The following is an 18,099-nucleotide window of genomic DNA, read 5'->3' as shown; positions in this document are numbered from 1 at the left end:
GCTCAGTTGTAATTTTTTTTAAAAAAGCCTAGTGTTTGAGGACAGAGGGCAGGAAGAAGGTCACCAACATCTGTTTAGTGTCCCTTTTCCATAATTGCACTAGAGGATGATTTAGGCTAGTTGCCAAGGGTCTCTCCCTGCTGAGTTCGTAAGGTCATAGTTCACACAGACCTATCACAGCGCTCTCCGGTGACAGCCGGCTTGCAGACACAGCGGCCGGTGTCACAGGGCCCTGAGATGCCAGCTGGGTCACAGTCACACTTGGAGTCTCTAGGAAAGAAGAAAAAAAAAGTTAGGGATGTGTTTCCAAACTCTCTACAACTAAACACAGAAAGATCTAGCGCTCATAAGCAAATGTCACCAACTTGAGCAAATCTTTCCTCTTCAGTGAGGCCTCTCCTGGCTGTCCCTGTCCACACTCCTGCCTCTCCGGCCCTTTAGGGACTGACTTGTCTATGCTGGTGCTACTCCACCTGTGGGCTAGGGCAGTGGCCAGCCCATGACTGTTTGCTCCTTACCCCTACATAGAGAGGGGGCTTTGAGCCAGAACGTAAACCAAATTTATCACTAAGCTGTTTGGTTGACTGTTTGGTTCAGTTGACATTAAAAAAAAGAAAATTATCATTTGTTTCTCTATTGTTTAATTCAGGGATGTCTGCTTTCATCATGATCAATTCCAACTATATGCTATTTTAGCTCATTTAGTTCTTTTGGTAGCACTTTTCTGGAGGTGTAATTCACATGCTAGGTAAGTCACCCATTTAAATTGCACAATTCAACAGTGTTTAGTAGATTCTCTGAGTTGACCCACCATCACTACAACTTGAGAATATTTTCATCCCTGCAGAAAGAAGCCCTGGGCCCTTTAGTAGTCATCCCCCATCTGACCTCCAGCCCTAGGCGCCCACGAATCAGCTCCCTGTCTCTGTGGCTGTGCCGCTGCTGTGGATTTCCTATGAATGGAATCATACGCTATGTGGCCTTTTGTGTCTGGCTTCTCTCACTCAGTATGTTTTCAAGGTTCATCCATGCCATGTCATGCATCAGTACTTCATTCTTTGTATGGCTGGGTAAAATCCTATCACATGGGTTATACTACATTTTGTTAATCCACTCATCAGCAGATAGACGCTTAAGGTTGTTTCTACTTCTTAGCTATTATATGAATAATGTGGCTATGGACATTTGTGTACAAGTTTCTGTACGGATATATGTTTTCATATCTCTTAAGTAGAATAGCTGAGTTTGGCTGATTTTTTTTTTTTTTTTTTTTTTTTTTTTTTTTTTTTTTTTTGGCCAGATTGTCTCAATAAAGTCTTTTGTTATTAAAATGTTGGCACAATCTCCTCGTCTACATGCAGCCCAGTGCTTTGATTAGTGACTAGTGCACTGGTCTCTATCATTCAGTCTACAACACAATTCTAGTGTATTTATATCTCCTGGGTCCAAAACCAAGTGTGTCACCTTTTCTCTGCTGGGTCCAAAACCAAGTGTGTCACCTTTTCTCTGCTGCTCAGCTCCTCCTCTGACTGCCCTATGACCCCATCCAACTCCTGCCCAAACTTGAATTTGACTTCTTCCTCTCTGGTACATTCCTCATACAATCGGGTGCCAAGACCTGTCAGGCTTCCTGAAGGCATCTCTCCCAACTCCACCTTTCAGTTCCCAGGTCTCCTCCCGGGCTCAGCCCCTCCGACTACTTATCTAGACCCTGTGACAAACACTATACAACATCTGCTGGTTGCTAAGCGCTGGGCATAGTAAGACATGGGAAGTTCCCCTGTTGTCTAGGAGTCTCAGGCGGGGCAGATAAGTGAACAGCAACGACAATGAAGCAGATGGCGGCTGTAGCCGAGCTGGGGTACGCTCTACGTGCCTCCTCCTAAGGGCTACAGCAATGAACGAGACAAAGCCACCACAGGGCTCAGATTCAGGTGGGAGAGACAGACAGATAGACATGAAAACAAGAGATTCGAAGTCAGACAACAGAGGTAGGACACAGAGGGGTGGGGACTGGCCAGGGAAGACCTCTGTGAGCAGATTGATGGGGTGGGGATGGAGCCCCAGGAAGCCCAGTGTGGCTCTGGGTGAAGGGACAGTGCTCTAGGCCGAGGGTGAGGTCACTGAGTCACATACACTTGGCTCCTTTGAAGGAGGAAAGGCAGGCTGGTGTGGCTGGCGTGCAGGGAGCCCGGGGAGAGTGGAGAGTGGAGAGGAGTCGAGGGGAAGCCTATGACTGAGGGCGGGGAGGGTGGGGGGTCTTGCAGGGTCCTACTGGCCTAGGTGAGCCGTGGTCACTGAGACAGACCATGGCTGGAGGGCTGTTCTCACATGGGTGAGGAGCTGGGAAAGTGGGCCACGGGGACGTGATGCCACTCAGACAGCCTTCAGCTAATGGCTTCGCTGCAAGTCCCCCCATCCCCAGCCACCCCCACGCCATGCCAGCTCTGTGTCCACAGGCTGGTTATGTGATGTACAACGTCCACTCTGCCTTCTGCCTTCTGCCAGAAAAGACTCTGAAGAGGAACAGAAGTTGCTTCAAACTAACAGGGATTAAAGTTATACACAAAAGTTCTCCACTCCAGCCTGACCAGGTGGTGGTGCAATGGATAGAGCATCGGACTGGGATGCAGAGGACCCAGGTTCAAGACCCCGAGGTCGCCAGCTTGAGTGCGGGCTCATCTGGTTTGAGCAAAGCTCAGCAGCTTGTACCCAAGGTCGCTGGCTTGAGCAAGGGGTTACTTGGTCTGCTGTAGCCCCATGGTCAAGGCATATATGAGAAAGCTATCAATGAACAACTAAAGTGTCGCAACAAAAAACTAATAACTGATGCTTCTCATCTCTCTCCATTTCTGTCTGTCTGTCCCTATCTATCCCTCTCTCTGACTCTCTCTCTCTGTCTCTGTAAAAAATAAATAAAATAAAAATTAAAAATAAAAAAAAGACACAGTGTCATCATATTAAAAAAAAAAAAGTTCTCCACTCCAAGTTCATTGGGATAAGAACTGGAAGACTCTTGACCTCCATCTTTGTTCATCTAAAAGGGGGCAGTTGTCAAGGTAAAGAACATGGGCTCCTCAGCCAAATTCTGGGCCTGACTGTTATGTCCTCCTTCACCAGTAACACTGGGTGACTTATTTAAACCCATGATATAGGCTTCTTGTCTTCAACATGAGTACAATGGTAATCCCAACCTCTTGGGGTCATTGGGAGGGTTAAATGAGACAACCCACACAAAGTTCTCAAAGCAGTGTTTGGCGCAGAGTAGGTGCTCAGGAACTCTAAGTGGTCACACATGTTAATATAATTGTCGTTATTCATGGTGGAGGCAGCAGAAAGGGCGGAGGGTGGTCACAGAGTGAGAAGCTTACAGTAGCCTTTGGTCTTGGGTGCACCCGGCATCAGTGAGTGTGTGGAAGCCTGGCAGACATCGGTCACACCTGTCTCCTGTCACACCTGGCTTACAGCTGCACCGTCCGGAGTTGTCACATCGCGCACTGAGAGAACCTGTAACCAACAACGTAGGGGAAAGGAAAGAAGAGGAAGAAATATGTAATTTATATGATGTTTAGGAAAGCAACTATCACCCTGTGGGTGACAATAAATACTAAGGAATAACCACCACCTGCTGCCTCTAGCAACTCTCACATCCTCTGAGTTTCCAATCTGCCTACCAGGGAGAGTTTTAACGGCCAACTATGTCTTCTTCAGAGAAAGGAATGGAAATATGATTCCTGAAAGCGTTTTAATGTATGTATCTGCCTCCTTTCAACAGGAAGTACTATGTAAGCGGGAAGAAGTCTCAGGATAGTGGGAGCCAAGGGAGGAGAGTTCTGAGGGGAGTTAAAGACAGAGTAGGCCGGGGTAGTATTCAGGATCGAAGAAAAGAGACCATTTAACAAGAAGAGATTAAAGAGAGACTGTTTGTTGGGCTGGCATTTAGAGACAGCCTTACTCACTGTTCTACAAAGAGCAAACAGAGCTAAAGAGGAAAAAAAAACTTTTTTTAAAATTATAATCAGGTAACATTCAATAGAAGAAATACCTCTTTAATATAATTTAGCTGTTTTGAACACAAATGGGTATCGATCTGGGACTCAGAACCATAGTTTTTCCCCCATTCAAATGAATGGAAATTTTACTTTTGACTTAACAAAACTCCCTCTACAGTTTTTTTTCCAGAAATGAATTATTTTTATAAGAGGAAGAAGACTGTATTTTGCTTTTGGGTTTGGCCCAAATAGCCCCAAATGTTACTCTATAAAACACCCTTCTGAGGGTTATTAACAGTCATCTCATGAAAATAGGCACTCTGTGTTCAAAAGCGTTTGGGAAATGGTACGTACTAAATCTTTCAAAGATTTATAACATAATAGTACATTCGGTAAGCATGAAGCTTAACTTTTTTAGTGCCAGTGGATCCAAACAGTATTTGACATTCTTGTAGGCAACACCTATTATTATCTGGAGGAGCACCATTTTGCTTAGGACTTTATCTGTAGACCACAGCTCTAGAAGCTGGGGGTCATGAAAAGAGCCCAGGCTTTGAAGTCCAACAGGCCTCACGTTAAATACCAGCTCTGCCACATATTTGCTGATGTCCTTGGGCAAGCTGCTTTTTCATCACTTCTTTGAAGAGGGGACAACAACCTATACCTTGGAGAGCTGTCGTAAGGCTTTGAGCTAAAATACATAAAGTGCCTAATTTGATTTCCCGTGCACACAAGGTGCTCAAAAAAGAATGTAGTTTGTACATTATCTGTAGGCTTCGTTCACAGGCTCTTATTGTAAACATAACTACTATATGTCATATTTCAAAACTTCCAAAATAAATGCACCAGGTCTTCAAAGTGTCTCCTTAATATAAAAAACACCTGCCCCAGTTCCCATATCATGAGCTACTTTTAGGTTCTGGGAACAATTGGGTTTCAAGTCTGCGTCCCAATAAGCATTTTCAGGACTTATGTCCATATCATCCACATGCACTTGAGGACTCAGGAGGGTATTGCATTGCTTAACAAACATCATTTATCCTCGCCCGGTCCTGTGATGTAAACAGCGTGATCCCCGAGGACACTGGGGCAGCGAGTTGACAGAGCATGCCCCATCTGACACAGCAGTGGTGGCAGTGCCAAGATTTGAACCCAGGCTGTCCGGCTCCAAACACCCCCGCTATACTCTACATTATAGTCTTTGATGTCAGCACACCTGGGGCTGGAATCCACACAGCTCTACAACCTTCCACAAGTTTCTCCCCCTCCCCCTCTAAGCCTCTGCTACCCCACTTGTAACATGGAAATAATAATAGCATCCTCTTTGTAAGGTTATTTGTGGAGATTAAAATAATTGCTGGACAAAAGCATCTAGAGAGGTCCTTGGCACAGAGTAAGCAAGTAATAATGCACGTTAATGATCACACAAGAAGTGAGTCATGGCTGGGCTCCACTTCCAACCACCAAGCCGAGCACCTGAGTCTGGGATGGCTGTCCCCAACAGAAGAGCCAGGCTCATTGTCACTGAATGGCCAATGGACTGCATGTCCTTCCTTCCCATCTCCCTCTGCCCGGCAGCAGGCTCCTTGTCCGCTCTGAGACTAACAACTCTGCCCTCCGGCCAGGCTCTCCTGCCCGGCTCTCCTGCAGAGCCAATTACATTTCTAATTACATTCTCACCATTTTGCTGGGTTGACCTAACTCCAGGAGCTCTCAATGAAGCTGCATATAACCTAAGGGGATGTGGGCTTTTCAGAGAGGTTAAACGCCTGTTAAAATGGAATCATTTTTCTGTTCGTTTTTCTTTGTGAAATTCATTAACTCATAGGGGAGAATTGCTACATCCAAAAAATTCTGGAAGCTGATTCTACACCACAAAGCTGAGCAAATCTGACTTAAACCACATCATAACAGTGACTCGATGATTTGGAAGTGATTGCTGATCACAACAGGGATACCCCAGTTTTCTATAAGGTTCCACAGCACACTCTATCAGCAACTCATGGCTGGGCCCAAATCGGCTTATGTTCAGACACTTTCTGCTGCTGCTATGAATTGATTCCACAGAGCTACCCCGAGTCACCGCCACGCACCAGGCCACACCCTTTAGATAGGTTAATACAGTGTGTCTGTAAAGTCATGATGCACTTTTGACTGGTCACAGGAAAGCAACAAAAGACGATAGAAATGTGAAATCTGCACCAAATAAAAGGAAAACTCTTCCAGTTTCATACCTATTCAGTGCAGTTTGATGTGGGCTCACGCACAGATTTTTTAGTGCTCCTTAGGTAGCTATCCCGTATAGCCTCTACAGACTCGTCACTGACTGATGGTCCACCAGAACGGAGTTTCTCCACCAAACTGCCAGTTTCCTTCAACTGCTTATCCCACCGAGTAATGTTATTCCTATGTGGTAGTGCTTTGTTATAAACGTGCCGATATTCACGTTGCACTTTGGTCACAGATTCGAATTTAGCGAGCCACAGAACACACTGAACTTTCCTCTGTACCATCCACATCTCGACTGGCATGGCCATGGGCTGCTCCGCTGTATACACGGTGTTACATCATCATCTGCACATGCGCACATGCTGCCACATCATCCTACAGAAACTGGGAGGGTTTTCCTTTTATTTGGTGCAGATTTCACATTTCTATCATCTTTTGTTGCTTTCCTGTGACCGGTTAAAAGTGCAGCATGGCCCTGGCCAGTTAGCTCAGTGGTAGAGCATTGGCCTGGCGTGCAGGAGTCCTAGGTTCAATTCCTGGCCAGGGCACACAGGAGAAGTGCCCATCTGATTCTCCATCTCTCCCCCTCTCCTTCCTCTCTCTCTCTCTTCCCCTCCCGCAGCCAAGGCTCCATTGGAGCAAAAGATGGCCCGGGCGCTGGGGATGGCTCCATGGCCTCTGCCCCAGGCTCTAGAACAGCTCTGGTCGCAACAGAGCCACACCCCAGATGGGCAGAGCATCGCCCCCTGGTGGGCGTGCCGGGTAGATCCCGGTCAGGCCATGCGGGAGTCTGTCTGACTGCCTCCCCGTTTCCAACTTCAGAAAAATACAAAAAAAAAAAAAATGCAGCGTGACTTTATGGACACACTGTATTTATCATATTATGCTATTAAACAATTTCTATCAAAGAGGTGAAACAGACACTGCCAAGATAATAGACAATAAGGCCGTTTAAAAAGGAAAAAAAAACAACTTATTTAGCAGAACTACTTGTCTTTCCCTCTTCTTTTTTACTAGCTTATTGTTACTGTCTGGTCACAATGAAGTACACTGCGTGCATCTCTGCAAATACAGCATTGGGTGATGCACTTAAAAAAACAAAACAATAGAAAAGAGGCCTCCTATGAACCAGCCATCCTGTTAGGTGCTTTCTATTTGTGAATCCTATTTTGTCTTGTTAACAAAGACACTCACATGCAAATTTATTTGTCTGTCTTTTCTGTCAGTATCACTTTATATCCCTAGCACTTAGCACAGCTCCAGAAATAAGGCGCATTTCAAACCCCTTATGTTTTAGGAGGTTGGGCAAAGGGATAGTTGTAGATATATGAGGAACTGTAATGGGAAAAATGCAAGCTTCCTTTGTCCATGGGTAAAGACTGTCATCTGTCAGGACAAGTAATCCTGTGCCTCTTGGTTCCAGAATTCAAACCAATGTGCCCTAAAGACAACAGTTGGTTCCTACAATCCAGACTTCAGAAAAACACGTTTCTTTTCAGGTTGAAATGGACAAAAAGACCAGTGTCTGGTAGACTGTGATTGTTCTAGAGGTTGAACACCTCTTTCTTTGCCTATTTGCTTTCCTCCCTCCCTCCCTCCCTCCTCCCTCCTTCTTTCCCTCCCTGTCTCCCTCTTTCTTCGCCCATCTTCCCCAGCTACCTTTGGAGTTACAGTTGCAGGGCAAGCAGCGGTCTCTCTCTCTCTGTCGGTAAAACCCGTCCTTGCAGCGCTCACAGTGAATGCCACCAGTGTTGTCATTGCAGTTGAGGCAGCGGAACCCATTCCCTGTCTGCCTGTGAAGTTCCGGATCAAAGACGCACTGCTGGGATCTCCCATTGCAGTCACAGACTGGGGATCAGGAAAAGAAAGACATCGTTAGCAAAAAACACAGAGACGGTTCTCCCAGCTGCTGTATTATTATTAACAGAAGCTATGCACGGGGTCTACAGATTAGTGCCGATGACTTGAGTGCAAAGGGCTGGGTAAGGACTGTGAGAGTTGTCACTTCACCTAAAGGAAGCAGCAGTTATGCAGAGTTATGCAGGGGTGTTACCAGAGAACATGAGTTACCCGACTGTCCAATTCCTCAAAAGTCTTATATTTCCAAAGCCCCATGCAACCCCATAGAGAAATTCTATGGATTGGAGACCTAAGGGCTACTGGTGTGTATACCGTGTCTACCAGCTGGTGGCGTTATGTGTTCAAGACACACAACAGCTGTTCCTCCAGCTGTGGTCAAGGCTGAGGTGCTAATATGACGGTCTTGGCAGGTGTCTCCGCCCCACTCCCTGTGCCTGCATGATCCTCCCAAAACCGGGCATCAAAGAGAACCATCATCCCAGAAAGAATAGGAAAGTTTACCCTGTGGCTCTTCCAAAGAGACTCATGGAATGCCATCTCCATGCAGGACTGAAACAGTCAGTGAGGTAACACATGGAAATACTTAGCATAGAACCGGACAGCCAGCAGACACTCAAAAATGTCTCAGTCACCATTTAGAAGAGAAAGACGAGCCTTGAGGTGAAAAGAATTGGAGCAAATACCGGTTCTGCTAGTCTGTTGGGCAAATTACTTGAACTCTGAATCCTGGTTCTTCTCTTATAACCGTACACACATTATCTGCCTCCCTGAATTGGTGAGAGGGTTTCACAGAGAAGAGAACATCTAGCCCCTCACCTAGACTGTTCCATCCCGCACTCAGTTGAGATGGCCATTGCCTCAGATGAGAAGAATGTGCTCTGAAAGGGGAAGCAACGTAACCCAGGGGGAGCTGGCATTGGCACCTATCTAATGCCAACACTTTCTTTCCATCAAGCACGCTGTTCTATTGGCCATGCAACCCCAAGGAGTGCCTGTTTCTAGAAGTGCCCAGGGCTGTGACTTACTTAGAGCACTGGTAATAACGTCAGCAAATATGCCAAGACATCCTGAGCAGCTGCCCTTTGCAAGCTGAGTCAGGCTCTGAAGACACAAAGGTGAGTAAGTAGATCTTATGAGCTTCCTAATCGACTTCCTTACAACAGCTCCTAACTCCCTCAGGCTCCTTTGGATGCCATCAGATCTAGGGGAAGTCAACTAACGCCTTTCCAGAGCCCACTCTGTTTCTCGAACTTCATGTGCCCACAATACCACTTCTGCATGGGTTCCATTACCCTAATTTAACAGAAGAAACAAACTTAGAGGGAATAAGTATCTTGCCCAAAGCCAGACAGCTAAACGGGCAAAGATATTCCCAAATCTGTCCAGTCCCAAAGCCCTTGCCTTTCCACCTTACTCCTACTTCTCAAGAATCTGGTTTACCACTGAAAGTAGGTATTTGTTTTATAAATTCAGCCCCCTCTAGAATCCTTCTTAATATACTACAATCTCCTGTTCCTCCTTAGACAGTACTGGTTGTTACAGATTATTTTTTATGGACTTTTAAATCTGCCTCCCTCCCTGTAATTTTTACCATATGTTCTTGTTCTTCCCTGGAAAAACCACACACACACACACACACACACACACACATACACACATACACACACTCCTACACTATGCTTCATTTATTTATTTATTCATCAGACATTTATTTCAGACATTGTTCTACAAGGCACTGCGTCAGCCAAGTCTTTGAATATCTGAAGATAGTAGCTATAGCATCTCCCCACTATGTCTTCTCTTCTTCAGGTTTATCTGGAGACCTGTCACCTCCAAGACCTTCAACCACATCCCATGTCATGATTTCTAGATGAGTCCTGACTACCCTTCCAAGAACAAACTCTAATTTTCAATATGTTCCCTATAATGACCAGGGTTTATTACAGTGCTTCAAGTGTGGTTTGAACAGCTCAGCTTCCAAGGAGACTAGGTATTTTAATTCCATGGATGCAGCCTAACATTTCATTAAACTTACAGCCTATAAGTTTGCACTCAATTCAGGCGCCCAGGGCGTTTCGCAGAGCTGGTGCCAAGGCAAATCTTTCCTGATGAATGCTTGCGGAACTGATTTGTTGGATCTCGAACAGATGTGCCTCACAGCTGTTGTGTGCCGTGAAATTTCTAGCGGGTACATCATTAGGCATGCACAAGAAGAGCTCAATTCACCAGCCAACAGTTCTTGTGTGCTCACTCAGCTGGATTGCCGACAACCAATGCTCTATTTGGCTTTGGGGAGCAATCTCAAAATAATTACAAACTTTTCATGGTGCCTTTCTTATTCAGTCCACTCTTTTGGTTGGTAATAGTTAACTTCATAAGAACAGCTCGTGATATATTTATTTAAAGCAATATTTTAAAAATAGACAACCCTGTCATTATCTTTCTTCTTTTTTTTTTTAAATCACCTCTCTCTGCTCCTGCCAAAGCTCTATTCTGAAAGAACTGTGTTCTTCCTCTAAACTCACAGCCTTCCTAGGAAATGCATTACTGTTCCAGCAAGGGAGGTCTTCCACTATGAAACTTGCCCAACAGGTTTCAATCTTATTTCGAATCTACCCTCTTCTCTCTCAAACGGGTTTCCGTTAAAGCCCAGGGTTGTGCTTGCTGAGTGGGAGGACCTTTGGCCTCAAGTCCAGGGAGTGCATTGGTCTCCTCAGGCTGCAGTCTGTGGTAATTCCACGAAGACGTCTCTCCCGCCTTGTCTGCAGGACTACGAAGTTACCAGACTGTGCTCAGCGCTTAGCTGTCCTGCAGTTGACTCAATACTGAGTCTTCTAAACACCCATACCCAGAAAATGAGGTGAGAGAGTTTGTCCTTTTGCATAGAATGCACTTTCTGTCCCTGATGCATTTGACCTATAGTCTCTCTCAAATCATCCTCCAAATTTAGACCAATTCCCTTAAAACCAATTATTACTCAGTCTTACTACTGAGAACAAAAATGTTTATGTTTCAAATTCTGGGTTATCTCTGCAACTGGGCTTAACAAACGGGCCTCATGCAGCTTGTGCTCAGTCTTCCTCATTGTGACCAATTTCTGCCCAACCACTATCATGGCCACACTGGCTGTCCAAGGGCACTGCCAAGCTAGAAATAAGGCAACAGGGAACAGTGGGGACTCTGCTGAAAGGGCTAAAGAGAGAAGACGCATGTCACCCCCAGCTGATCTTGTCACATAGAAATGATGCCCTTTATAGTCAGCATGTCCATTTATGTCTTTAAAGAACATAAAAATCTGGCTTTGGGTATGAAATGTACTTATTTTTAAATATTGGCAAAAAATATTTATTAAAATTCATTTCTGCAATGAAGCCGGGCAAATCTCTGCACTTGACTCCGCTCTTCAAACAGGCAGAAAGCACTCACGCTTTAGAAAAAAGGAAAGTGAAACCCTAACAAAAGGCAGTGTCTGGTCCATTGTAGGTAGGTACTTAGTTGCTTTTTAATGAACAAATGAATGAATGTTCTCTTACACTTTAGGAAACTCCTAGAAGTGTTTCTACCACAGAAGGAACCCACGTGTCCCCACTGACTAGATACGCTTTAAAAATACAAACACGGATATCTAGTAGATACTCTCCTCCCGGTTCTTGGAGGGGAAAGTTTTCTCCACAGAAGCCCAGTCTAGAGAATAGGTTTTTTAAACTTATAATACAATGATTTATTTAGATTAACAGACCTAAATACAAGGCTATAGTACATTTTAAACAAGAGAAAATTCTAAAAGGTTTTTATTATTATTATTATTAAATTATTATTGTTACTATTATCATTATTATTATATCAATACTTTCCTTCCCTTATGTTTAGGCTTGTTCAATCTTATGCCTACTATGTTTTAATATTCATTTTGTAATCTGTTGGCTACTCTTCCAAATCCTGGGCCAAGTTCATGAATATGTTCTCTAAGTTCTATCAGGAAGGCCAGACACCAAAGCAGGTGATGGGTGTATAAAGATGCAGGTTTTAGACATTTCCCTTTCGTCAACAGTCCACTCATTTGTCCATTCATTCAACAAATACAAACTGAGCGGTTACTACCTGCCAGGCCCGTTCTAGGCACTGGGGATAAAGTGGTATACAAAACCAATAGCTGTTCCAGCCCTCAGGGAGTTTTCATGCAAGCTGGACAGAAGGAAGGAAAATAAAAAGTACAGAGAGAGAATACTGGGACAGTGACATTTGTTAAGGAGAAATACAGAAAGCAGTGAAAGGAAATAAAAGTTAGGAAGTGGGTGAGATGGGTAAGGAAGGGGGGACTGAAACGTGCCACCAGCTAGTTTCTTATTTTACTTCTACTCTGATACGGGTCTGTTCAGGATCTTAGTCCATTTATCTACCAGGCACCATGTTTTCCTTATAAATTATCCTGACCTACTTACATAACAAATACGTCAAACTATATGCCTGTCCTGTTGTTGCAGATTTTCTTTGGCCCTCCTGCCAGATTCCCGTTCTCCCCAAAGTACCTCATTGATCAAGTTTGTTTCACCACTTGGTATTCCTTTCCCTCCTCCCTCCCTCTGTCCTCAATGAGCTGTACATACACTTCCTTCATTTAATAACAGGGGTCCCCAAACTTTTTACACAGGGGGCCAGTTCACTGTCCCTCAGACCGTTGGAGGGCCGGACTATAAAAAAGACTATGAACAAATTCCTATGCACACTGCACATATCTTATTTTAAAGTAAAAAAACAAAATGGGAACAAATACAATATTTAAAATAAAGAACAAGTAAATTTAAATCAATAACTGACCAGTATTTCAATGGGAACTATGCTCCTCTCACTGACCACCAATGAAAGAGGTGCCCTTCCAGAAGTGCGGCAGGGGCCGGATAAATGGCCTCAGGGGGCCTCATGTGGCCCACGGGCTGTAGTTTGGGGACCCCTGTTTAATAAACATCCCTTCCCTCCCAGCAGTGAGGCTGCACTGGGTGCTCAGCCACTGGGAGTTCATGACGAAGCACGATCCCAGAAAAGGGAGCTGCTAACATCTTATTTTGTCAAAGTGTTCCACGTGTATTTACCTGATATATACTGGGTTTTCTCACCTACTCATCACATTATCCATGTTTTGCTTGTTTCACCATGGACAGCCATGGATCTGGGGCCTGGCCTTAGGATATGCTTATACCAGGACATTCAGACACCAATCAGACTCGGACCCCGGAGAGACCCGAAGCCTCACAGGGTCTGGGAACCAAGGCAGGCAGGGCTTTCTCCCCCTCACTGCACTCTGTGTCATGGGGGCCAGGTCCCTTCCATATCTCTTGTTTGACTGTTCATGTGTACGGTACTCTTTTCAAACTAAGGACCTCTCTTCAAGAGGTCTCTGTCCCCTCTCTGTCCTCTCAACTCCAAAGCCCCCAAATCCCTGTCTCTGTCAGCCGGGGTTCTCTCCCCAGCTAAAAGAATGAGAACCATCAAGTTTCCTCACGCCTCCCATACACACACCTAAAACCAGGTCCTTTTACTCAGATTTTCACTTATGTTTTTCAGTCTAGTAAAGCGTGGGTAGTAATTGTGTCTGTGCCGTATGCTCCGTCTTTGGCCCTTAGGTGTTTATTATAATAACTGTTACAGCACACGTCGCTGAGCCTTCAGGCGCTTCTTAGAAGAGGCCACTAGGCAGCCAGACCCAGGCCAAGATGCAGCCCCAGAGAGCGGGGAACCCTCCTTCCACAAGGGAACAAGGGGTGCGGGACCCCGAGGGCCACCTCACACTGCCACCCTCACTCCGACACACAACTCCAGCGGGTCGGGGCAGGAAGCGCAGGGCCAAAGGCTGTTTCCAAGCTGCATCCTTAGGAGAATGGAAGGAAACTGAAAAGATTTCCTTCGTTGGGACTTGGGGCAAGGCCTTGAAGGCTGCCGTCCATCAGCCCCCATTTAAAATTTTCCATAGGAAACGCTGAGAACAATGACGAGAACTTCAGACAATCTGGCATACCTTAGATCCTTTGCGTTAAGCGGACCCTCTTTCTATTGTTCTGAACTTGAAAAACACGCTCCGCTATTCACCCAGGTGATCTAATTGCCATCTTCATACAGTTCATGGAATCACCGTGTTTTTAGTGTTCTAACAGTAACAACAAAATTAAAAATTCACACTGCTGTCAAATCCCTGCGGACGTGGCTCTGCTGACCTCTGCAGCACACAGACCCTCAGAGGTGTCGGGTGTGCACCAGGGCTCCTCCTGACCCTTACCTTTGCTACTTCCCTTGCGTCGGGAACTACCTTCCTCTGCCCTCCTAAAAGTCACACGGCAACCAGAGCCAGCTTTTTAAGAGCGTAAGTCAGACTGTGTAGGATCCCTGCTGGTACTCCCTCCTCTGAATGCCCGCAGGACTCCATGTCTCCTCTCTCCTGGCATGTCACTTTCTTGCCCATGTCATCACTGTTTGTTTACAGGACTTACTTCCCCTTTAGCATTTCACATGTTTGTATCCTCGCAGTACTTAACACAGCGCTTGGGAGAGTGATTGTTGGATGGATAGATGGATGGATGGATGGATGGATGGATGAAAAAAATGAGTAGAAGGAGGAAGCAAGAAATGAAGAAAGTAAGTTTGACTCTAAAAATTGCTAATCAAGAACCTGAACATACAGAAATCTCCCAAGAGTCCAGAGACCCAATATGAAAAATTTTCAACACTAGACACAGACTACATTGTCTACATAGATGGCATTCAGTGCAGAAAAGCTAATGTTTCAAAACACACCCCACACACACACACTGTCCAAATCTACAGTGAAATGGGAACAAAAAGAACTGTAAGAGGAACATAGTACTTTGAGTTAGAAGGAATGTCTGAGACTTTCTTCCAGGTTGCTGCCTCCACCAAATGCACTATTTCTGTGCCAGGACTGCCTGCCCGTCTGTGACCCATGAGCCAGGAGCTGCGAAGACCGTCTGCCTGGCATCTCACAGGCAGCAAGCCTAGGGCTGTGCAGGAGGAGGGGCAGAGCCATGAGGCAGGCTTGAGACCATGAGATCAGTTTGCAGTAATCTGGCCGTCTTGACAGGTAATGTACTTGGCTAGTGTGTGGGACTAGCTCACAAGCTAGGAATGTGAGCGTCAGGTTTGAACTTGACAATGTGTGCTGGCTGCTATTACGTAGAGCTCTGTGGCTCTCGCTTCCATTTCGGCTGTGCAGTGCACTAATTCTGATCCAGTTAAACAGCAGCAAGCTTATAAAATAAGTTACCTGTAATCCCCTGTGGATGAGTCCAAGTATAAACCACCCAGAGATGACACTCAATTCTCTTCCTTATTTAGAAGGAAGGTGTGTGCCCTGTGGTTTCCATTCTAGCATCTTGTGCCCCTCATTCTCTTTCAGAGACACTGAATCTTTTTCTTTCCTTCCTTTTTGAGACTTTCTTCTTCCCTTAACCATCACAATGCCATACTGTCAGGTTTCTTCTTGGCTTCTGGCCTTGCCCCCACCTGCATCCAAGTCACTGTGACTCCTCTTCTAACCCCAACTCTAAATGGTGATGTTCCCCAAGGCTCTGTCTTAAACCTCCATGACTCTTCATTCTAGAACTCTCATCCAAGCCAAGGCCTTCACTAACCATGAGAGGTGTTGACATGCCAAGATTCTTCCACGGCCCCGACTTCATTCACAGTGCCAGACCCTCACAATCAGCCAACCACTTACATTTCCAGCTCGTTGTCTCAAAAGCCTGCTGCACAAAATTTGTTTGAAAGCAAACTCGTGGTTGTCGTCCTATCAAGTCAGAAAGCTAGAAACTATCCTTATAGGTTCTCTATCTTTCTCACCTGCCCATATTTTATCCACACCACATTTTATTGATACGATAGCTCAAGCTCATCCCAGTCCACCTCCTCTGTGGCCACTCTAGACCAAACCCCAACCATCTCTTACCTGCCGTCGCTTCCTAACTGAATTCCCTGCAACTTCCCTTGCCTCCCTCCACTGAGTGGTCACAAAACCTTTTCAAAATACAAATTTTCTACTCCCTCTCTGCTTAAAACTCTGGTGACTTTCTTTTTCTTTTTCTTTTTTTTTTGATCAAGACTGGAATTCCTTAACAGGGCCTGCAGAGATGTCCCTGTTCTAACCCTACACACTTTTCCAGCCCCATTTCCCATGACACTCCCCACTGAGACCTCTTTCTCTCTTCCCCATTCATTTCACTTCTACGTAACCATCTACCCTCACGCCCCCTCCTACTTTACATTTTTGCTTGTAAAGGAAAAGTCTCATGGTGGGGAGAGGTGAGTTGGGACTAACAGTCCAGACAACCCTTTTCTGTTTTGATTGTTCAATGTAGTTACACTGAAAATTGAACATTATCTTATATTCATTCCCTTTCGTGGAGTCAAAGAATTAGCCTCAGGGAAATTGACATCCCTTTTATGCTCAAAGACCACAACTTTCACGACCCGGTAAGTAGCTAGATTGAAAATGACGAATAAAATTAAGGTTGAGAACAGTATGTACTTTTTAAAAATGTGACAAATGCTTAGTTTCAGAATGAAAGCAATGATCGAAAGTATCCTTCAACAGCAGTCTATTCTAGTGTACTTTAAAATTAGTTTTCAAATATTCAAATTGCACATTACTTACAGAGTCTAAGGCCAGATACACTCCTGACATCTATCAGTTTGGTATCAAAAGCATTATCATCCTGTTTGCAAAAATCAAGGTCTCCATATTGGGGTGATCGCTTTGTAAGTTATATAAATATCTAATAACTGTGTTGTACACCTAAAATGGATATAATATTGTAAGTCAACTGTAACTGAAAAATATTTATTTAAGTTTATTAAAATTTTAAAAATTAAAGGCTCTAAATCTGAGATACTTAAGATGACGAGATGAGTATTTTTATTATGTAATACTAATGTGTGATGATCAAAATGCTCTTAAGTATATTTTCTAGTTTTAAAATGTCCTACGTGAGATTTTTCTTTCTATGGTTTAATATGGTTCTCAGCTTGGGTAAATACTTCGGAACTGATAAATTGTACGGTTTAATGTGTGATTGTGCCTCTGGTTTGAGCTTTTGACAGTATGTCTTCTAATTAACGTAAGAGAACTAAACTGGTACTTTCCTCGCTAAGATGCTTTTCACTGAACTCAGTTTTCTCTCCCACGTTTCTCACAGCTGCTTTTTTGTAGCTCAACCCCTGGTACCACATCCTGCCTGATTCTGCTGTTGTCGGGACATGTACATGCCCGAGCAGGGTAAGAGGCTGCAGCAGGAAGTGCTCTGAACATAGGGACACAGAGGTCAGGGTTCTAATCACACAGGCCACTCTGAATGATGACATATGGGCAGTTCCTTCCAATTCTACACAGTCTAAAGTTCTGGGGTCAATGAAACTCAGACCACCACATTTTTCTTTGGACAGGTCATGGCTTGTAAGGAGTCACCTCGTTTCACTGAGTTTATAGCATATTTTATTACCCCAAAGACTTGGAAAAGGCACATGCGGACGTAGATAACTCAAACTAGTGAAGACCATGCCTGGAGATCACACCTGGAAATGTCTTCCTCTAACTCCCCACCAGGGTCTGGGAAGCCAACAGGAAGAGGAAAAGGAAGCCCCAGTGAACAGGGACGTTGGGGACACCAATTTCTGGCTGACTACAAAGAAGTTGAGGGCAAACTAGGGGTCTGAGGGTTCAGTCTGAGGGAAGAGAAGAATAGGTCACAAGAGACACAGAAGAGCCTCCCCTCCTTCCCCATTTGGTGCCCTCCAGGGCTCCAATACCAAGCCAGCTGGTGCCAGTTACAGCACGAGGATGCAGTAATGTCCAGGTAAGAGTTCTGTATGAAAGTGTCCATCCTCCCGCAGGTAACCCCACACACTCTGACCACAGAAATAGCAACGTCTGTATTTCTCTGAGTTCATCTATAAAGACAAGCACTCCAGTTCAGAAAGCACGTCTGACTGTTACTCAAAGAGCATAGTGTTGCTG

The 18,099-nt window shown here is 44.9% G+C and overlaps 1 protein-coding gene across 2 annotated transcripts in view; it reads right to left on the bottom strand.

Moving 5' to 3' along the window:
* The window catches only part of LAMC2 (laminin subunit gamma 2), a 70,430-nt gene that overhangs the window by 28,121 nt on the left and 24,210 nt on the right, over window positions 1-18,099 (bottom strand). For both annotated transcript variants that reach the window (XM_066361695.1, XM_066361696.1), the window contains 3 exons: window positions 7,881-8,069; window positions 3,372-3,507; window positions 172-270 (listed from right to left, as the gene is read on the bottom strand). In XM_066361695.1, coding sequence (XP_066217792.1) covers window positions 172-270; window positions 3,372-3,507; window positions 7,881-8,069 — 424 coding nt within the window. The remainder of the gene's footprint in view (window positions 1-171; window positions 271-3,371; window positions 3,508-7,880; window positions 8,070-18,099) is intronic.

Source organism: Saccopteryx leptura, chromosome 2, assembly GCF_036850995.1.
Source record: "Saccopteryx leptura isolate mSacLep1 chromosome 2, mSacLep1_pri_phased_curated, whole genome shotgun sequence".
NCBI classification, from domain to species: Eukaryota; Metazoa; Chordata; class Mammalia; order Chiroptera; family Emballonuridae; genus Saccopteryx; species Saccopteryx leptura.
The sequence above is the reverse complement of the archived record's forward strand: the minus strand, read 5'-3'. Positions and strand labels throughout refer to the sequence as shown.